Genomic DNA, 14115 nt, shown 5'->3' with positions numbered 1-14115 from the left:
GCGCCTTCAGCAGTGTGGAAGTTGTACTAACGAACCGAGCGGGCTGTACTGAATGGAGCCCGCTTGAACTATACAAGCCTATATCTCTAGCATGGAGCAAAGATCTCAATATGCCTTGTCCACTTTCCTTTTTTTACACCCAGAATAGCTTCCAACGTGCTGTGTTAGGTTGAGCCCGAAGACATTCTGCGCAAGCGCCAAGTATTCCTCTTTCTCGCTTTCTTTTGCGTACTGGCGGCGCTCGCCGCTCGGTTCTGTCTTTTCTCCTCTTTTTTATTTTCTTTAATCCTAAAGGTCCGGGAGTCCAGAATTGTCGGGAGTGTATATTAAATGAATTGAACATTTTTGACACAGATTCAGATCGTAGCAGAATTATAGCGCACACATTTAATGGGGCATCGGTAATAAGGGATCAATTAATGGCGTACAATCTAAAATTAGAGAACACTTTTCTTTGGCACACTACGTCTATTGTTAACCAATTAAATTTGGTAATGGGAAGAACTGCATCTCAAAATCAATCGACAAGGGCTTTTTTCCCAAGGTGACCAGAATTTGCACTTGCGAAAACGGGACGCACACGAATCGGCTACGGAAGGGGAGGGGGGTGTATCTGACTTCCAGTTTGCATTTTGGGACTCAGCAGTGTTCTCAATTTACAAAATACATAAGTAAGAGTGATAACACACCGTTTCTAACTTTACGTGTACCACACAACAAGTAATGGTTCCCAATTGCGAATTCTACCTACCAGTTCTTTTAACTAGTTGAACACTCAGAATTATCACTCAATTCCCACTTGAACCACGAACACTCAGTTCCCATTTGAAAATTCAGAAGTTCTAGACACGGCTGGACCTTAGCAACGAGTGTTGGTACGAAAGAGAGTAGAATTTGCATTGACGATTTATATTTTGAATAATAATTACGGGACACCTAGGTCATTGTTACTTAAAAACGGGACATTTAGGCGTCCCGTTCGAGAATCAGAAAAAAACGGGACAACGGTTGGAAAAAAAGGGACTGTCCCGGCTAAAACGGGACGTCTGGTCACCTTGTTTTTTCCTGTAGTCTTTCAGGATTTTCCACATTTTCCCTCCTGCTCCCCACAGCGTGAATCTGTTTTGAAAAAAGTGCCTGTACGACGTATTCCGAGTGGGTCAGCTACTCGATGGAATTTCAAGTCACGAACCGTCAATTCTATCTATGAAAATTAAAATGTTTCGAAAGAGTGTTTTTCAGAACTAGAGAAATCCAACACAGGGAATTCATGTTTTGGTTAGAATTCTTTCACAAAATAATGCCGTCATGTGAACATTTTCTATAATCAAATTCAGTGCAGGCCTACCATTAAAGTACAAACAGTACTTAAATATTTCATTGAAGCCATTGAGAAAATTCGGAATGACACAGACAATATTAGGACAAGTGATATTTTTCTTCCAACAGTTGGTAAAACAAATATGAGCGGATTATATCTTGCAGAGTACGCAATGCCAAAGAAGTATGTGATCACATTTCTGCGGATGCGCGAAATAGATGTGAGAAAACAAGCCATTTGGATGCCGCCAAACTTCTGGATTCTGCAAATTTTAGTGATTTTTCCGGAACATTTCTGGACACTGCGGTTGAAATCTACCCAATGTTAGGTAAGCAGTGACTTCGCACTGAGCTTTTGGTTCTGTCAGCTTATCTTTAAAAACAATTTTAGCGAAATAACAACCCTTTTGCAAATAACAGTGACCATACCAATGTCCACAGCAGAGCCTGAGAGGTGCTTTTCGTCTCTAAAGAGAATTAAGACATTCGTAAGAAATTTCCGTAGGTCAGGAAGGTTAACTGCCCTTGCCATGCTCTCGATAGAAAAAAGTTTGATCAACAACATGCTAGATTTCAACTCCAGGGTGATAGAAAAGTTTGCCAACATTAAGAATCGAAGAATGGATATCAACTTCCGCCTTCAGTAGGTAAATACACGTATATATATATATATATATATATATATATATATATATATATATATATATATATTGTAGCACGCTTTGTTAATGACAGTACGAGCCGCCACTGGACTATCCATTGAACGTATTCGAAGAGATGATCATTTTTTGAATAAAGTGTTTCCAAAATTACAAACATTTTGTATTATATTTTACCAGAGTTGGTGGATCCTCGAATAAGATGGTCAGAAGATACAATTTCGTAATAGGAGGGATAATCTCAACTCTTAGAAGGAAATGTAGGAGTCCAAAATACTCCCATGTAACTATGGGGAAACTCATGCATTATTTGTGCATTTCTTCATTTTTTTATTTTTTTTATTATTATTATTTTTTTTTACAATTTACAGTATACCCCTCTGCCTCAAATAAGATTTTAAAAGGTGAAAAATAAACAACAATAAATTTTACAATTCTTAAAAAAAGGTATATCTAAATTTACCACCACAGAACAGTTTACATTAAAAAAAAAAAAAAAAAAAAGCTGGTAGGCAATATTTAACCCTAGAACGCAGAACATGGGTCAAAAATGACCCAGCAGTAATTTATGTGTAGATTTTTGTCTGCAATATTTGTTGCACAGTAGTTTTTCTCCGTGACATCTTCTATTGGTTTGTTTACTACATAAAAATAATGTATTTAAGTTTTTGGTTTTGTATTTATTTTTTACATTTTATTATATATATTTCTATACGTAGTATATATAACATGGGTCATTTCTGACCCGCGGTATATTTTAGTATTAGATTACTATTATATATTAGTATTAGTATATAATACTAATACTAATCTTTATAGTAGTATTAGATTAGTTCTTTACTATAACAAATTAGTATTTGTTTTACTAAAATGTTATTATATTTGTAGTAGTATTATTACTGCTAGTCCTGTACTTTGAATTGGATTTTTTTTAGAAATATATACTCTGAACAGACTAATCTTATGGACCATGTTATGGACCCATGGACCCATCATAAAGACCCATGTTATGGAAACTAAGGTACAATTCATGTCATGCGTTTAAGGGTTAATTTAATATTATTTGAATATCACATGTAGAAACGTAAGTACTGTAAAATGGTAAGACTTTTGAACAATATTTTCATTTGAGAAACAAGTGAGTTTCCTTTCAAAGTGAAAAACTACAATAAGTAGCTTCCAAACTGGGAATTCAATAATAAAACTGGAAGTAGTACATCTATAACTTTTGTTTTCAATAGAATGATCCTGGTGTTCTCGTTTGGCAGAATCCTGTTTCGCAGATAGGGATTCCAACTGGTTTTCGACGTTCAGTGTTGCCATGTTTCGAAGAACAGAAAATACGCAATGAGTGTACATTCCCATTTCGCAGAATGATAGATGTAGTTTTTTGGAAAATCTGTCCCAGATAGCACGAATACTTGCAGCAAATTTTTGCTTCGTTTAGTGGAGGAAACAATCTGAAAGTTTGCGAAGGCAAAATTTCTTAATATTTATTAAAAGCTTTCAATATGATCTGCAAATTTTCGCTGATTTATAAAAATAAATTCACCACTGCAATTAATTTGCATCTTTTTTGAAAATATAGCGTCGAAAGTTTGCCGTCGCAAACAGTTTGCAACTCTGTAAAAAACTTGTTTCGAAAAACTTGCTGAAAGCAAATGTGATGATATTACCGAGTGCGCGCGCATGGTACCCAGAATTCACTGCGCTACATTAACTGTGACAAAACAAGCGGGAAGTGAGAATCGAGAAAAACCAATACATCAGAGGACTCCAGAATAAACTCACTGGTCTTTTATCAGATGTTTTTATTGACCCAGGTAGCCTGACGTTATTTTGTGAATGTGTGTGAGAGTAAGTACAGGGATATGATCGTTGAGTAAGTAGATAAATTGCGATATCCTTTGTCTGTGCGTTTATCGTTCGCAGGTTTCTTATCTTTGGCAAGTAGCTAAAGATGTTTAATGCTTGCCACTAAGAAAAGACGGATCCACATTATAAAAGTTTTGATGTTTCATAAAGTTAGGTTTCACTTTATAAATTTGCAGCAAACATGATCTTGCGATCGTGAAAACACTTTCTGCAATGTTGTTGCAAACCATATTTTCACCAAATTCATCAGCTCATTTTCGGAAATTTTGTCAAAGAAAATTTGCACAAAATATTTGCAGCAAAGTCCTGGTAAACTTTCTTGCTGTGCAGTCGCAAAGATTTCGTTTGTATTGGCAGATGTTTTCATTTTCTGAGGCAACTTTGCTGCAAACTCAGCCAGCGTCAACTTCGTTATTTGCATTGAACTTTCGGCAAATTTTCTCATTTGCAAAGGCAAGTTTTTTGCAAACTTTTAAGTTTGCCTTTGCAAATTTTTAAACATTTTTAAAAAGTTATCTGTGCTATCTGGGTGTACTGCACCTGAAGCACTCCGATTTCTTTATTATGCGCTGAGAAACGCCAATACTTGTAATACATGTTCAGAAATTGATCCCTCGTTTGGAAATTGATTCCATGGAAGCAAACATCATGAGTAAAAGATTTTTGCTCATTAATGATAGACAAAGGCAAACTCTATTCCGAGTCGCACCTCTTTCTTAGATTTACATTCGATTTGTTTTCCTTTCACGCGAAAGAGGAGGAAATTGAGGTGAATTACTCGTCGTCATTTAGCTTCTAGGACACTTCTTCAGAACGGGAATGGGTAAACTTGTCAACGCTGTACACTGATTCTGCAAAACACCAAGTAACCAGTGATAAAATAAAAGATAGAACCTGTTCCTCCGACTCTGTATCCATATCAAATTGCAATTACTTACCCGCTATCTTGTACTTCCGGTTTGAGTAAAAGAATATGCGTGAAAGTCGAATAAACTATTGGGACGTGGAATCGGTTCCCAAACCATGCTTTTAGCTATTTTACCATTTCTGTTCTATAGCGATGAAATGGGGAACCGTAAACGGCAATTTCTGAAACTTCTGGTTGAATAGGGTTTAACTTCGGAGAACCTATTCTTGCGACAATGAGTACATTCGAAAAAAAAAAAAAAACCTGCTTCTTTCTTTCCGTTTTTTCACTATGACGACCAATATTGAAGCCGGAAGTTTTTTTTTTTTTTTAACCATTTACAATTTGAGCAGAGGGTTAATGGAGAAATTGATACCTACTGCTGGGATACTGAATCAAAGGCAAAAATAAACTGCTTGCCGTTGTCTCGTAACAAGTTTTGCTCTTTAGTCAATACAAAACGGAAGAAATTGGTAATATTTTACTATTTCTGGTTGTAGTAGGGAACAGTCGTTCTTTCAGAAAAAATGTTCCGGGAGCACTTCTGGTACTATTTTATTTATTATTATATTATAGACGTATTATTTTGGTCTCGTCCGGGGGCACTCTCAGAGTTCCGGGGGGCAGTGTACCCCATAAAACATGTCTGGAAGAAACACTGGTAGGGAGATGTGAGTGAAATTTTATCTTTTCTTGAGGCGAAGAATCAATTCTACAAAACCGCTTCTTGCTATGTGTCACCATTTCTGTTCTATGGTGATCAAAATTGAAATCGGAAATTGTTAATTTCTACTACCACTTCTGGTTTGAATAGAGAATGAACAAAGAAGTTGAAACTTATTGCTAAGACACTGACTCAATTCCAAGAAACCGCTTATCGATATTTCTTACGGTTCTTGCTCTGATACTGTTGACAGATGGACGGATAGTAATTCTATAATACCTATGCTTACGTATAGCATAATTCGGAAGTCTAAACCGTATTTTCGGTTGGGAGGTGGGTGTGGCTTCGAAGACATTTGAGCGAGGGGACATGAATAATTCATACAAGGCCCCCGTAACGCTATTATTTCAAAGGTGAGCAGATTTTTAAAATAATTATACACTTCTGTATGTTCTCTACTCTTCACTATTTACCTGTTGAATGAAGAAATGATAAAAGAAAATGGGATTTTCAGATTGTCATAGACGTGAAAAATGAGTAAATGTACTAAACTTCCTCGGAACAAATACATGGCAGACAGTGTCTTGACCTGCTTCTCCTAAAAAGAGCCCACCAGCTGTGACATCCCTCGACAAAGAAGGACGTTTCATTCACATACAGGCCCATGCGACTTTTGTGAACTCCCACTGTTTGCAAGCTATGAACAGAACATCTCGATAACAGTAGACAATTTGTTGAAAACATGTCAAAGAACTGTTTGCACACACTAGCGTCATATATTTTTCTTGATGGTAAAAGCGAGGAACGATTCCTATATAACCTGTGTAGATTTTCATACTGTTTTTATATTATTGAATGTGTCCATGTCCCATAATGAGGTAATCTAAATTCCATGTGGATCGTGCACTCAGCAGCGTATCCAGGATGTTTGTGTGTGGGGGTCCTTAGTACCGGATATACACAAAAATAACCAAAATAAAAATATATAAACAATTACAAACATCGAAGTACATAATCGGAGCTAAATATGTCTGTGTGATTTGACATCCTTTGGTGAATTACTGACTGAGCTATCGTGTTCAGCGTTTTCAACAATGGAGTGCTCACAACAATGGAAATAATTAGGAAATCAAAATTTTGCACGGATAATGCACTAGATATTGTACTAGTACATACGTCTGCGTGATTCGACATCCATTGGTGAATTACTAACTGAGATATCGTGTCCAGCGTTTTCAACAATGGAGTGCTCACAATGGAAATAATTAGGAAATCAAAATTTTGCACGGATAATGCACTAAATATCGTACTAGTACATACGTCTGCATGATTTGACATCCATTGGTGGATTACTGACATATATCGTGCCCAGCGTTTTCAACAAGGGAGTACTCATAACAATGGAAATAATTAGCAAATCAAAATTTTGCACGCATAATGCACTAGATATTGTACTAATACATATGTCTGCGTGGTTTGAGATCTGTTGGTGAATTACTGATTGAGATATCGTGTCCAGTGTTTTCAACAATGGAGTGCTCACAACAATGAAAATAATTAGCAAATCAAAATTTTGCACGGATAATGCACTAGATATTGTACTAGTACATACGTAAGCGTGATTTGACATCCATTGGTGGATTACTGACTGAGATAATGTCCAGCGTTTTCAACAATGGAAATAATTAGGAAATCAAAATTTTGCACGGATAATGCACTAGATATTGTACTAGTACATACGTCTGCGTGATTTGACATCCATTGGTGGATTACTGACTGAGATAATGTCCAGCGTTTTCAACAATGGAAATAATTAGGAAATCAAAATTTTGCACGGATAATGCACTAGATATTGTATTAGTACATACGTCTGCGTGATTTGAGATCTGTTGGTGAATTACTGAGATATCGTGCCCAGCGTTTTCAACAATGGAGTGCTCACAACGGAAATAATTAGGAAATCAAAATTTTGCACGGATAATGCACTAAATATTGTACTAGTACATACGTCTGCGTTATTTGACATCCATTGGTGGATTACTGAGATATCGTGCCCAGCGTTTTCAACAATGGAGTGCTCACAACAATGGAAATAATTAGCAAATCAAAATCTTGCACGGATAATGCACTAGATATTGTATTAGTACATATGTCTTCGTGATTTGAGATCTGTTGGTGAATTACTGACTGAGATATCGTGCCCAGCGTTTTCAACAATGGAGTGCTCACAACAATGGAAATAATTAGGGAATCAAAATAGTGCAAGGATAATGCACTAGATATTGTACTAGTACATACGTAAGCGTGATTTGACATCCATTGGTGGATTATTGACTGAGATATCGTGCCCAGCGTTTTCAACAATGGAGTGCTCACAACGATGGAAATAATTAGGAAATCAAAATTTTGCACGGATAATGCACTAAATATTGTACTAGTACATACGTCTGCGTGATTTGACATCCATTGGTGGATTACTGACAGATATCATGCCCAGCGTTATCAACAATGGAGTGCTCACAACAATGGAAATAATTAGGAAATCAAAATTTTGCACGGATAATGCACTAGATGATGTATTGGTGCGTACGTCTGCGTGATATGAGATGCATTGGTGAATTACTGACCGAGATATCGTGCCCAGCGTTTTCAACAATGGAGTGCTAACAACGATGGAAATAATTAGGGAATCAAAATTTTGCACGGATAATGCACTAAATATTGTACTAGTACATACGTCTACGTGATTTGACATCCATTGGTGGATTACTGACAGATAACATGCCCAGCGTTTTCAACAATGGAGTGCTCACAACAATGGAAATAATTAGGAAATCAAAATTTTGCACGGATAGCGCACTAGATGATGTATTAGTGCGTACGTCTGTGTGATATGAGATGCATTGGTGAATTACTGACCGAGATATCGTGCCCAGCGTTTTCAACAATGGAGTGCTCACAACAATGGAAATAATTAGGAAATCAAAATTTGGCACGGATAATGCACTAAATATTGTACTAGTACATACGTCTGCGTGATTTGACATCCATTGGTGGATTACTGACAGATATCATGCACAGCGTTTTCAACAATGGAGTGCTCACAACGGAAATAATTAGGAAATCAAAATTTTGCACGAATAATACACTAGATGATGTACTAGTATATACGTAAGCGTGATTTGGCACCCATTGGTGGATGATTACTGACTGATATCGTGCCCAGCGTTTTAACAATATAAATAATTAGGGAATCAAAATTTTGCACGGATAATGCACTAGATATTGTACTAGTACATACGTAAGCGTGATTTGACATCCATTGATGGATTATTGACTGAGATATCGTGTCCAGTGTTTTCAACAATGGAGTGCTCACAACAATGGAAATAATTAGCAAATCAAAATTTTGCATGGATAATGCACTAGATATTGTATTAGTACATACGTCTGCGTGATTTGAGATCTGTTGGTGAATTACTGACCGAGATATCGTGCCCAGCGTTTTCAACAATGGAGTGCTCACAAAGGAAATAATTAGGAAATCAAAATTTGGCACGGATAATGCACTAAATATTATACTAGTACATACGTCTACGTGATTTGACATCCATTGGTGGATTACTGACAGATATCATGCCCAGCATTTTCAACAATGGAGTGCTCACAACAATGGAAATAATTAGGAAATCAAAATTTCGCACGGAAAATGCACTAGATATTGTATTAGTACATATGTCTGCGTGATTTCAGATCTGTTGGTGAATTACTAATTGAGATATCATGCCCAGCGTTTTCAATGGAGTGTTCACAATAGAAATAATTAGGAAATCAAAATTTTGCACGGATAATGCACTAGATGATGTATTAGTGCGTACGTCTGCGTGATATGAGATGCATTGGTGAATTACTGACCGAGATATCGTGCCCAGCGTTTTCAACAATGGAGTGCTCACAACAATGGAAATAATTAGGAAATCAAAATTTGGCACGGATAATGCACTAAATATTGTACTAGTACATACGTCTGCGTGATTTGACATCCATTGGTGGATTACTGACAGATATCATGCCCAGCGTTTTCAACAATGGAGTGCTCACAACGGAAATAATTAGGAAATCAAAATTTTGCACGGATAATGCACTAAATATTGTACTAGTACATACGTCTGCGTGATTTGACATCCATTGGTGGATTACTGAGATATCGTGCCCAGCGTTTTCAACAATGGAGTGCTCACAACAATGGAAATAATTAGCAAATCAAAATTTTGCACGAATAATACACTAAATGATGTACTAGTATATACGTAAGCGTGATTTGGCACCCATTCGTGGATAATTACTGACTGATATCGTGCCCCGCGTTTTAACAATAGAAATAATTAGGGAATCAAAATTTGGCACGGATAATGCACTAGATATTGTACTAGTACATACGTAAGCGTGATTTGACATCCATTGATGGATTATTGACTGAGATATCGTGTCCAGTGTTTTCAACAATGGAGTGCTCACAACAATGGAAATAATCAGCAAATCAAAATTTTGCATGGATAATGCACTAGATATTGTATTAGTACATACGTCTGCGTGATTTGAGATCTGTTGGTGAATTACTGACCGAGATATCGTGCCCAGCGTTTTCAACAATGGAGTGCTCACAATGGAAATAATTAGGAAATCAAAATTTGGCACGGATAATGCACTAAATATTGTACTAGTACATACGTCTACGTGATTTGACATCCATTGGTGGATTACTGACAGATATCATGCCCAGCGTTTTCAACAATGGAGTGCTCACAACAATGGAAATAATTAGGAAATCAAAATTTTGCACGGAAAATGCACTAGATATTGTATTAGTACATATGTCTGCGTGATTTCAGATCTGTTGGTGAATTACTAATTGAGATATCATGCCCAGCGTTTTCAATGGAGTGTTCACAATAGAAATAATTAGGAAATCAAAATTTTGCACGGATAATGCACTAGATGATGTATTACTGCTTTGGCTGCGTGATATGAGATGCATTGGTGAATTACTGACCGAGATATCGTGCTCAGCGTTTTCAACAATGGAAATAATTAGGAAATCAAAATTTTGCACGGATAATGCACTAGATGTTGTACTAGTACATACGTAAGCGTGATTTGACATCCATTGGTGGATTACTGACTGAGATATCGTGCCCATCGTTTTAACAATGGAGTGCTCACAAGAATGGAAATAATAGGAAATCAAAATTTTGCACGGATAATGCATTAGATATTGTACTAGTACATACGTAAGCGTGATTTGACATCCATTGGTGGATTACTGAGATATCGTGCCCAGCGTTTTCAACAATGGAAATAATTAGGGAATCAAAATTTTGCACGGATAATGCACTAGATATTGTACTAGTCTGTCACTATGTGTGCGTGATTTGACATCCATTGGTGAATTATTGACTGAGATATCGTGTTCCGCGTTTTCAACAATGAATGGTTGTAACAATTAAAATAATGACTAAATCAAAATTTTGCAAGGATAATGGACTAGATAATGTTGAACTACGATAATGTTCTAAGTTTGGTTTTATTATTGCTTTAAATAATGTAGTTATTGTGTTTCAATCTTTTTTTTATTTTCTAATATACTTCTATTGGCCGAGAGTTGCGCCATCTAATGGCTCAGCTTCAAACTACTTAGAAGTATTCAAGAACCTTAACTTCAAATTATAGCGTGTTATATCTAACACGACTCGAAAACTTTGAAGAACTTATATCTGAATTTTTGGTGCTTCTTTAGAATTGGTCACAATACCTTCAGACAAGAAAAGAAAATATTATTTTTCAACATATTTTATTGTGATGTTCACATAAACAATAAATAAAAGTTAACATTACAATATACCACATTATGCACAATACATTACAAAGCCTATTAAAAACTTCAACTGGAAACAGGCATGCTGACCACATATCAACCAGTTAAATGTAAATCACCCAACTAACTTTATTTCTTGATAAGCTGTAGTAATATCTTTCAGGGAAATAATGTTCAAAGTGAGGTGATTGGAAGAGCATAAGATTCACAAAAGACTGTGTTCATGTGTCAAACGATGCCAATCTTATTTGTTTTGCGTCATATTTGTTGTGCACTATAATGCCAGCTCTAGACAACATGGTAACCAGAGGGAGGTATTCCTCATTGGTAATTGTGTAATAAAGGCCATCTCTTTCACCAAGGTAACGACTAACCAGTTCCTAAAAACACAAAGTACAATTACAGTCAAACATACATTTTAAACGGAAAAACACGACAATAATAATATGACAAAAAATTACGAGGGCGGGGTGAAAAGTTCTCGGCCTGACAATGCGAATTTCAGTTCAAAAATTATTTTATTTTCCGACATTATCTCCCTTAACTTCCATACGCTTGGTCCAGCGTTTCTCCAACATCAGTATTCCTTCCCGGAAGTTAGTCTGGAAGGTTGTGAAAATAGTCATCCACGACCCTCTCAACTTCTTCATGCGATGTGAAAACGCTTCCCAGAAAGAAATTTCTTCACGTTTGGGAACAGACAGAAGTTCGATGGTGCCAAATCAGGATAATATGGGGGATGGCCGATCAAATCGTCCCCCAAATCCTGCAATTTTCCCATCGCTAACGCACCTTTGTGCACAGGTGCGTTGTCCTGGTGAAAGATGATTTTCTTCTTCTTCAAGCCAGACCTTCCCTCGCGAATTTTGGCATCCAGCTGGTCAAGATGGTTGGAGTAATATTCACCTATAATTGTTCTCCCTTTTGCAAGGTAATCAATTAACACGATCCCTTTCGTATCCCAAAACACACTGGCCATGTCCTTTTCGGCCGATACGATCGTCTTCGCTTTCTTCGGCGCTGCATCACAGGCTTCCATCCATTGCCTGGACTGCTGTTTCATTTCTGGCGTGTAGTGGTGAACCCATGTCTCATCCATCGTCACAAATCGCCGCACAAAATCGGTCGAATCCCTTTTGAATCTGTCCAAAGATTGTTGCGAAAATCGTTTTCGCATTTGCTTTTGATCGGCAGTCAGCAAATGCGGCACCCATTTTGCGCAGAGCTTTCGCATCCCTAATTCTTTGTGCAGGATGTTTCGCACCCGTTCCTCCGATATCCCCACACTCTCAGCTATCTCACTCACCTTCACTCGCGTGTCGTCCAACACAATATCATTCACTTTTTCAGTAGTTTCCGCTGTGGTTGCGGTTTTTGGCCTTGTTTCACGTGGCTCATCTTCGAGAGATGTGCGACCCCGTTTAAATTCAGCTGCTCACTTTTTAACGGTTCACATGGAAGGAGGAGTCCCTGTAAACTTTTGTCAACTTCGGATGAATTTCCGTAGGACTTAATCCATCCAAAACGAAAAATTTGATTACCGCACGATATTCAAGTTTATCCAATTTCACAACTAACACACAAGACGTCTAACTGTAACAATGCCTGCACACAAACTATTTGAGAGAACAAGTTGACACTTGTCATACGAACAACTGAAAAGCGCCCCCAGGCAAGAACAATAAAATTTTGCTGATTGGAGTGCCATCTTTGGGTCAGGCTGAACTTTTTACCCCGCCCTCGTATACATTATTATTACTATTAGCAGTTCACAGGGAAAATGTTCAAAGATTAGAGATATACTGTATCAATCGTTAAATTTTATGAAGCTGAAAAAATGATATGGGTGGGTATAAATTATCATGCGTGGTTTTCGAGAAAAACTTTCTTTTTCTTTTTTGTAAACCTAAAAATTGATGCTGTCAAGATATAACTGGCACTGAAATACTCTATTTACGCTTTTCATTATGACACTAATAACACGGCAATACACAGTATAGATAATATTGTATACGTAGAGAAACAAACTGTTAAGTACCCAAATGTATCTATTTTGTTTGTTTTCAAATGGTGACATACTCCTAACAGTGACACACAAACTACTTGTAATGTGCGAGGAGTAATCAGAAAGCAACGTTACAAAGTCTGCATTGAAACGTATATATATATATATATATATATATATATATTATTTCATGCAACCAATATAGCCAACAGACAGTACATATATTAAGTTAATTTTCGACATCGGTTAAGGCACTTGTCGCATCGTGGAATGAGTTTGAAGATTCCCTCCTGGTAAAAATCCTGTTCTTGCGTGTTCAGCCACGTTGTCACGAACTATTTCACCTCCTCATCTGAAGCGAAGCGACGGCCTCCTACGTGCTCCTTCAAGTGCGGGAAAAGGTGCAAGTTGCTTGGAGCTAGGTCCAGAACGTAGAGAGGGTGATTGATGATGTTGCAGTGAAACTGCTTCAACAGCGTCGCGGTCTTCTGGGCTGGGCTGGTATGTGGGTGTTTTCTCTACCAGCAGCAAACTATTGACACCACTCTGAGACATGCTGACGAGACATTCTCTCCGTAAACCTCAACAAGCTGCCGGCGAATTTCAGCCACGGTTACATGTTTTGCCCACATAAATCGAATACCTGAGTGGACTTCTTCGCGAAACCAGTTTTCCAAACGAGTCGCCATTTCTGTTTACCTAGAACTAGTGCCGTAGCTGGCAGGTGGCTGAAACTCTCCACAGTTGCCAACTCCATGCATTAAAATAACCGCACACCTCTCACTCCTCTATAACAGACGAAACTACAAA

The 14115-nt window shown here is 37.4% G+C and overlaps 1 protein-coding gene across 2 annotated transcripts in view; it reads right to left on the bottom strand.

Annotated features, from left to right (window-relative positions):
* Positions 1–11259: 11259 nt before the first annotated feature.
* Positions 11260–14115, bottom strand: part of LOC145680509 (uncharacterized) — a 39957-nt gene continuing 37101 nt past the window's right edge. For both annotated transcript variants that reach the window (XM_081751103.1, XM_081751102.1), the window contains exon 6: positions 11260–11680. In XM_081751103.1, coding sequence (XP_081607229.1) covers positions 11522–11680 — 159 coding nt within the window. In that variant the 3' untranslated portion in view covers positions 11260–11521. The remainder of the gene's footprint in view (positions 11681–14115) is intronic.

Source organism: Thermobia domestica, chromosome 3 (genome assembly GCF_964235325.1).
Source record: "Thermobia domestica chromosome 3, izTheDome1.hap1.1, whole genome shotgun sequence".
Taxonomy (NCBI): domain Eukaryota; kingdom Metazoa; phylum Arthropoda; class Insecta; order Zygentoma; family Lepismatidae; genus Thermobia; species Thermobia domestica.
Note: the sequence above shows the minus strand (reverse complement) of the source record. Positions and strands in the feature narration are given on the sequence as shown.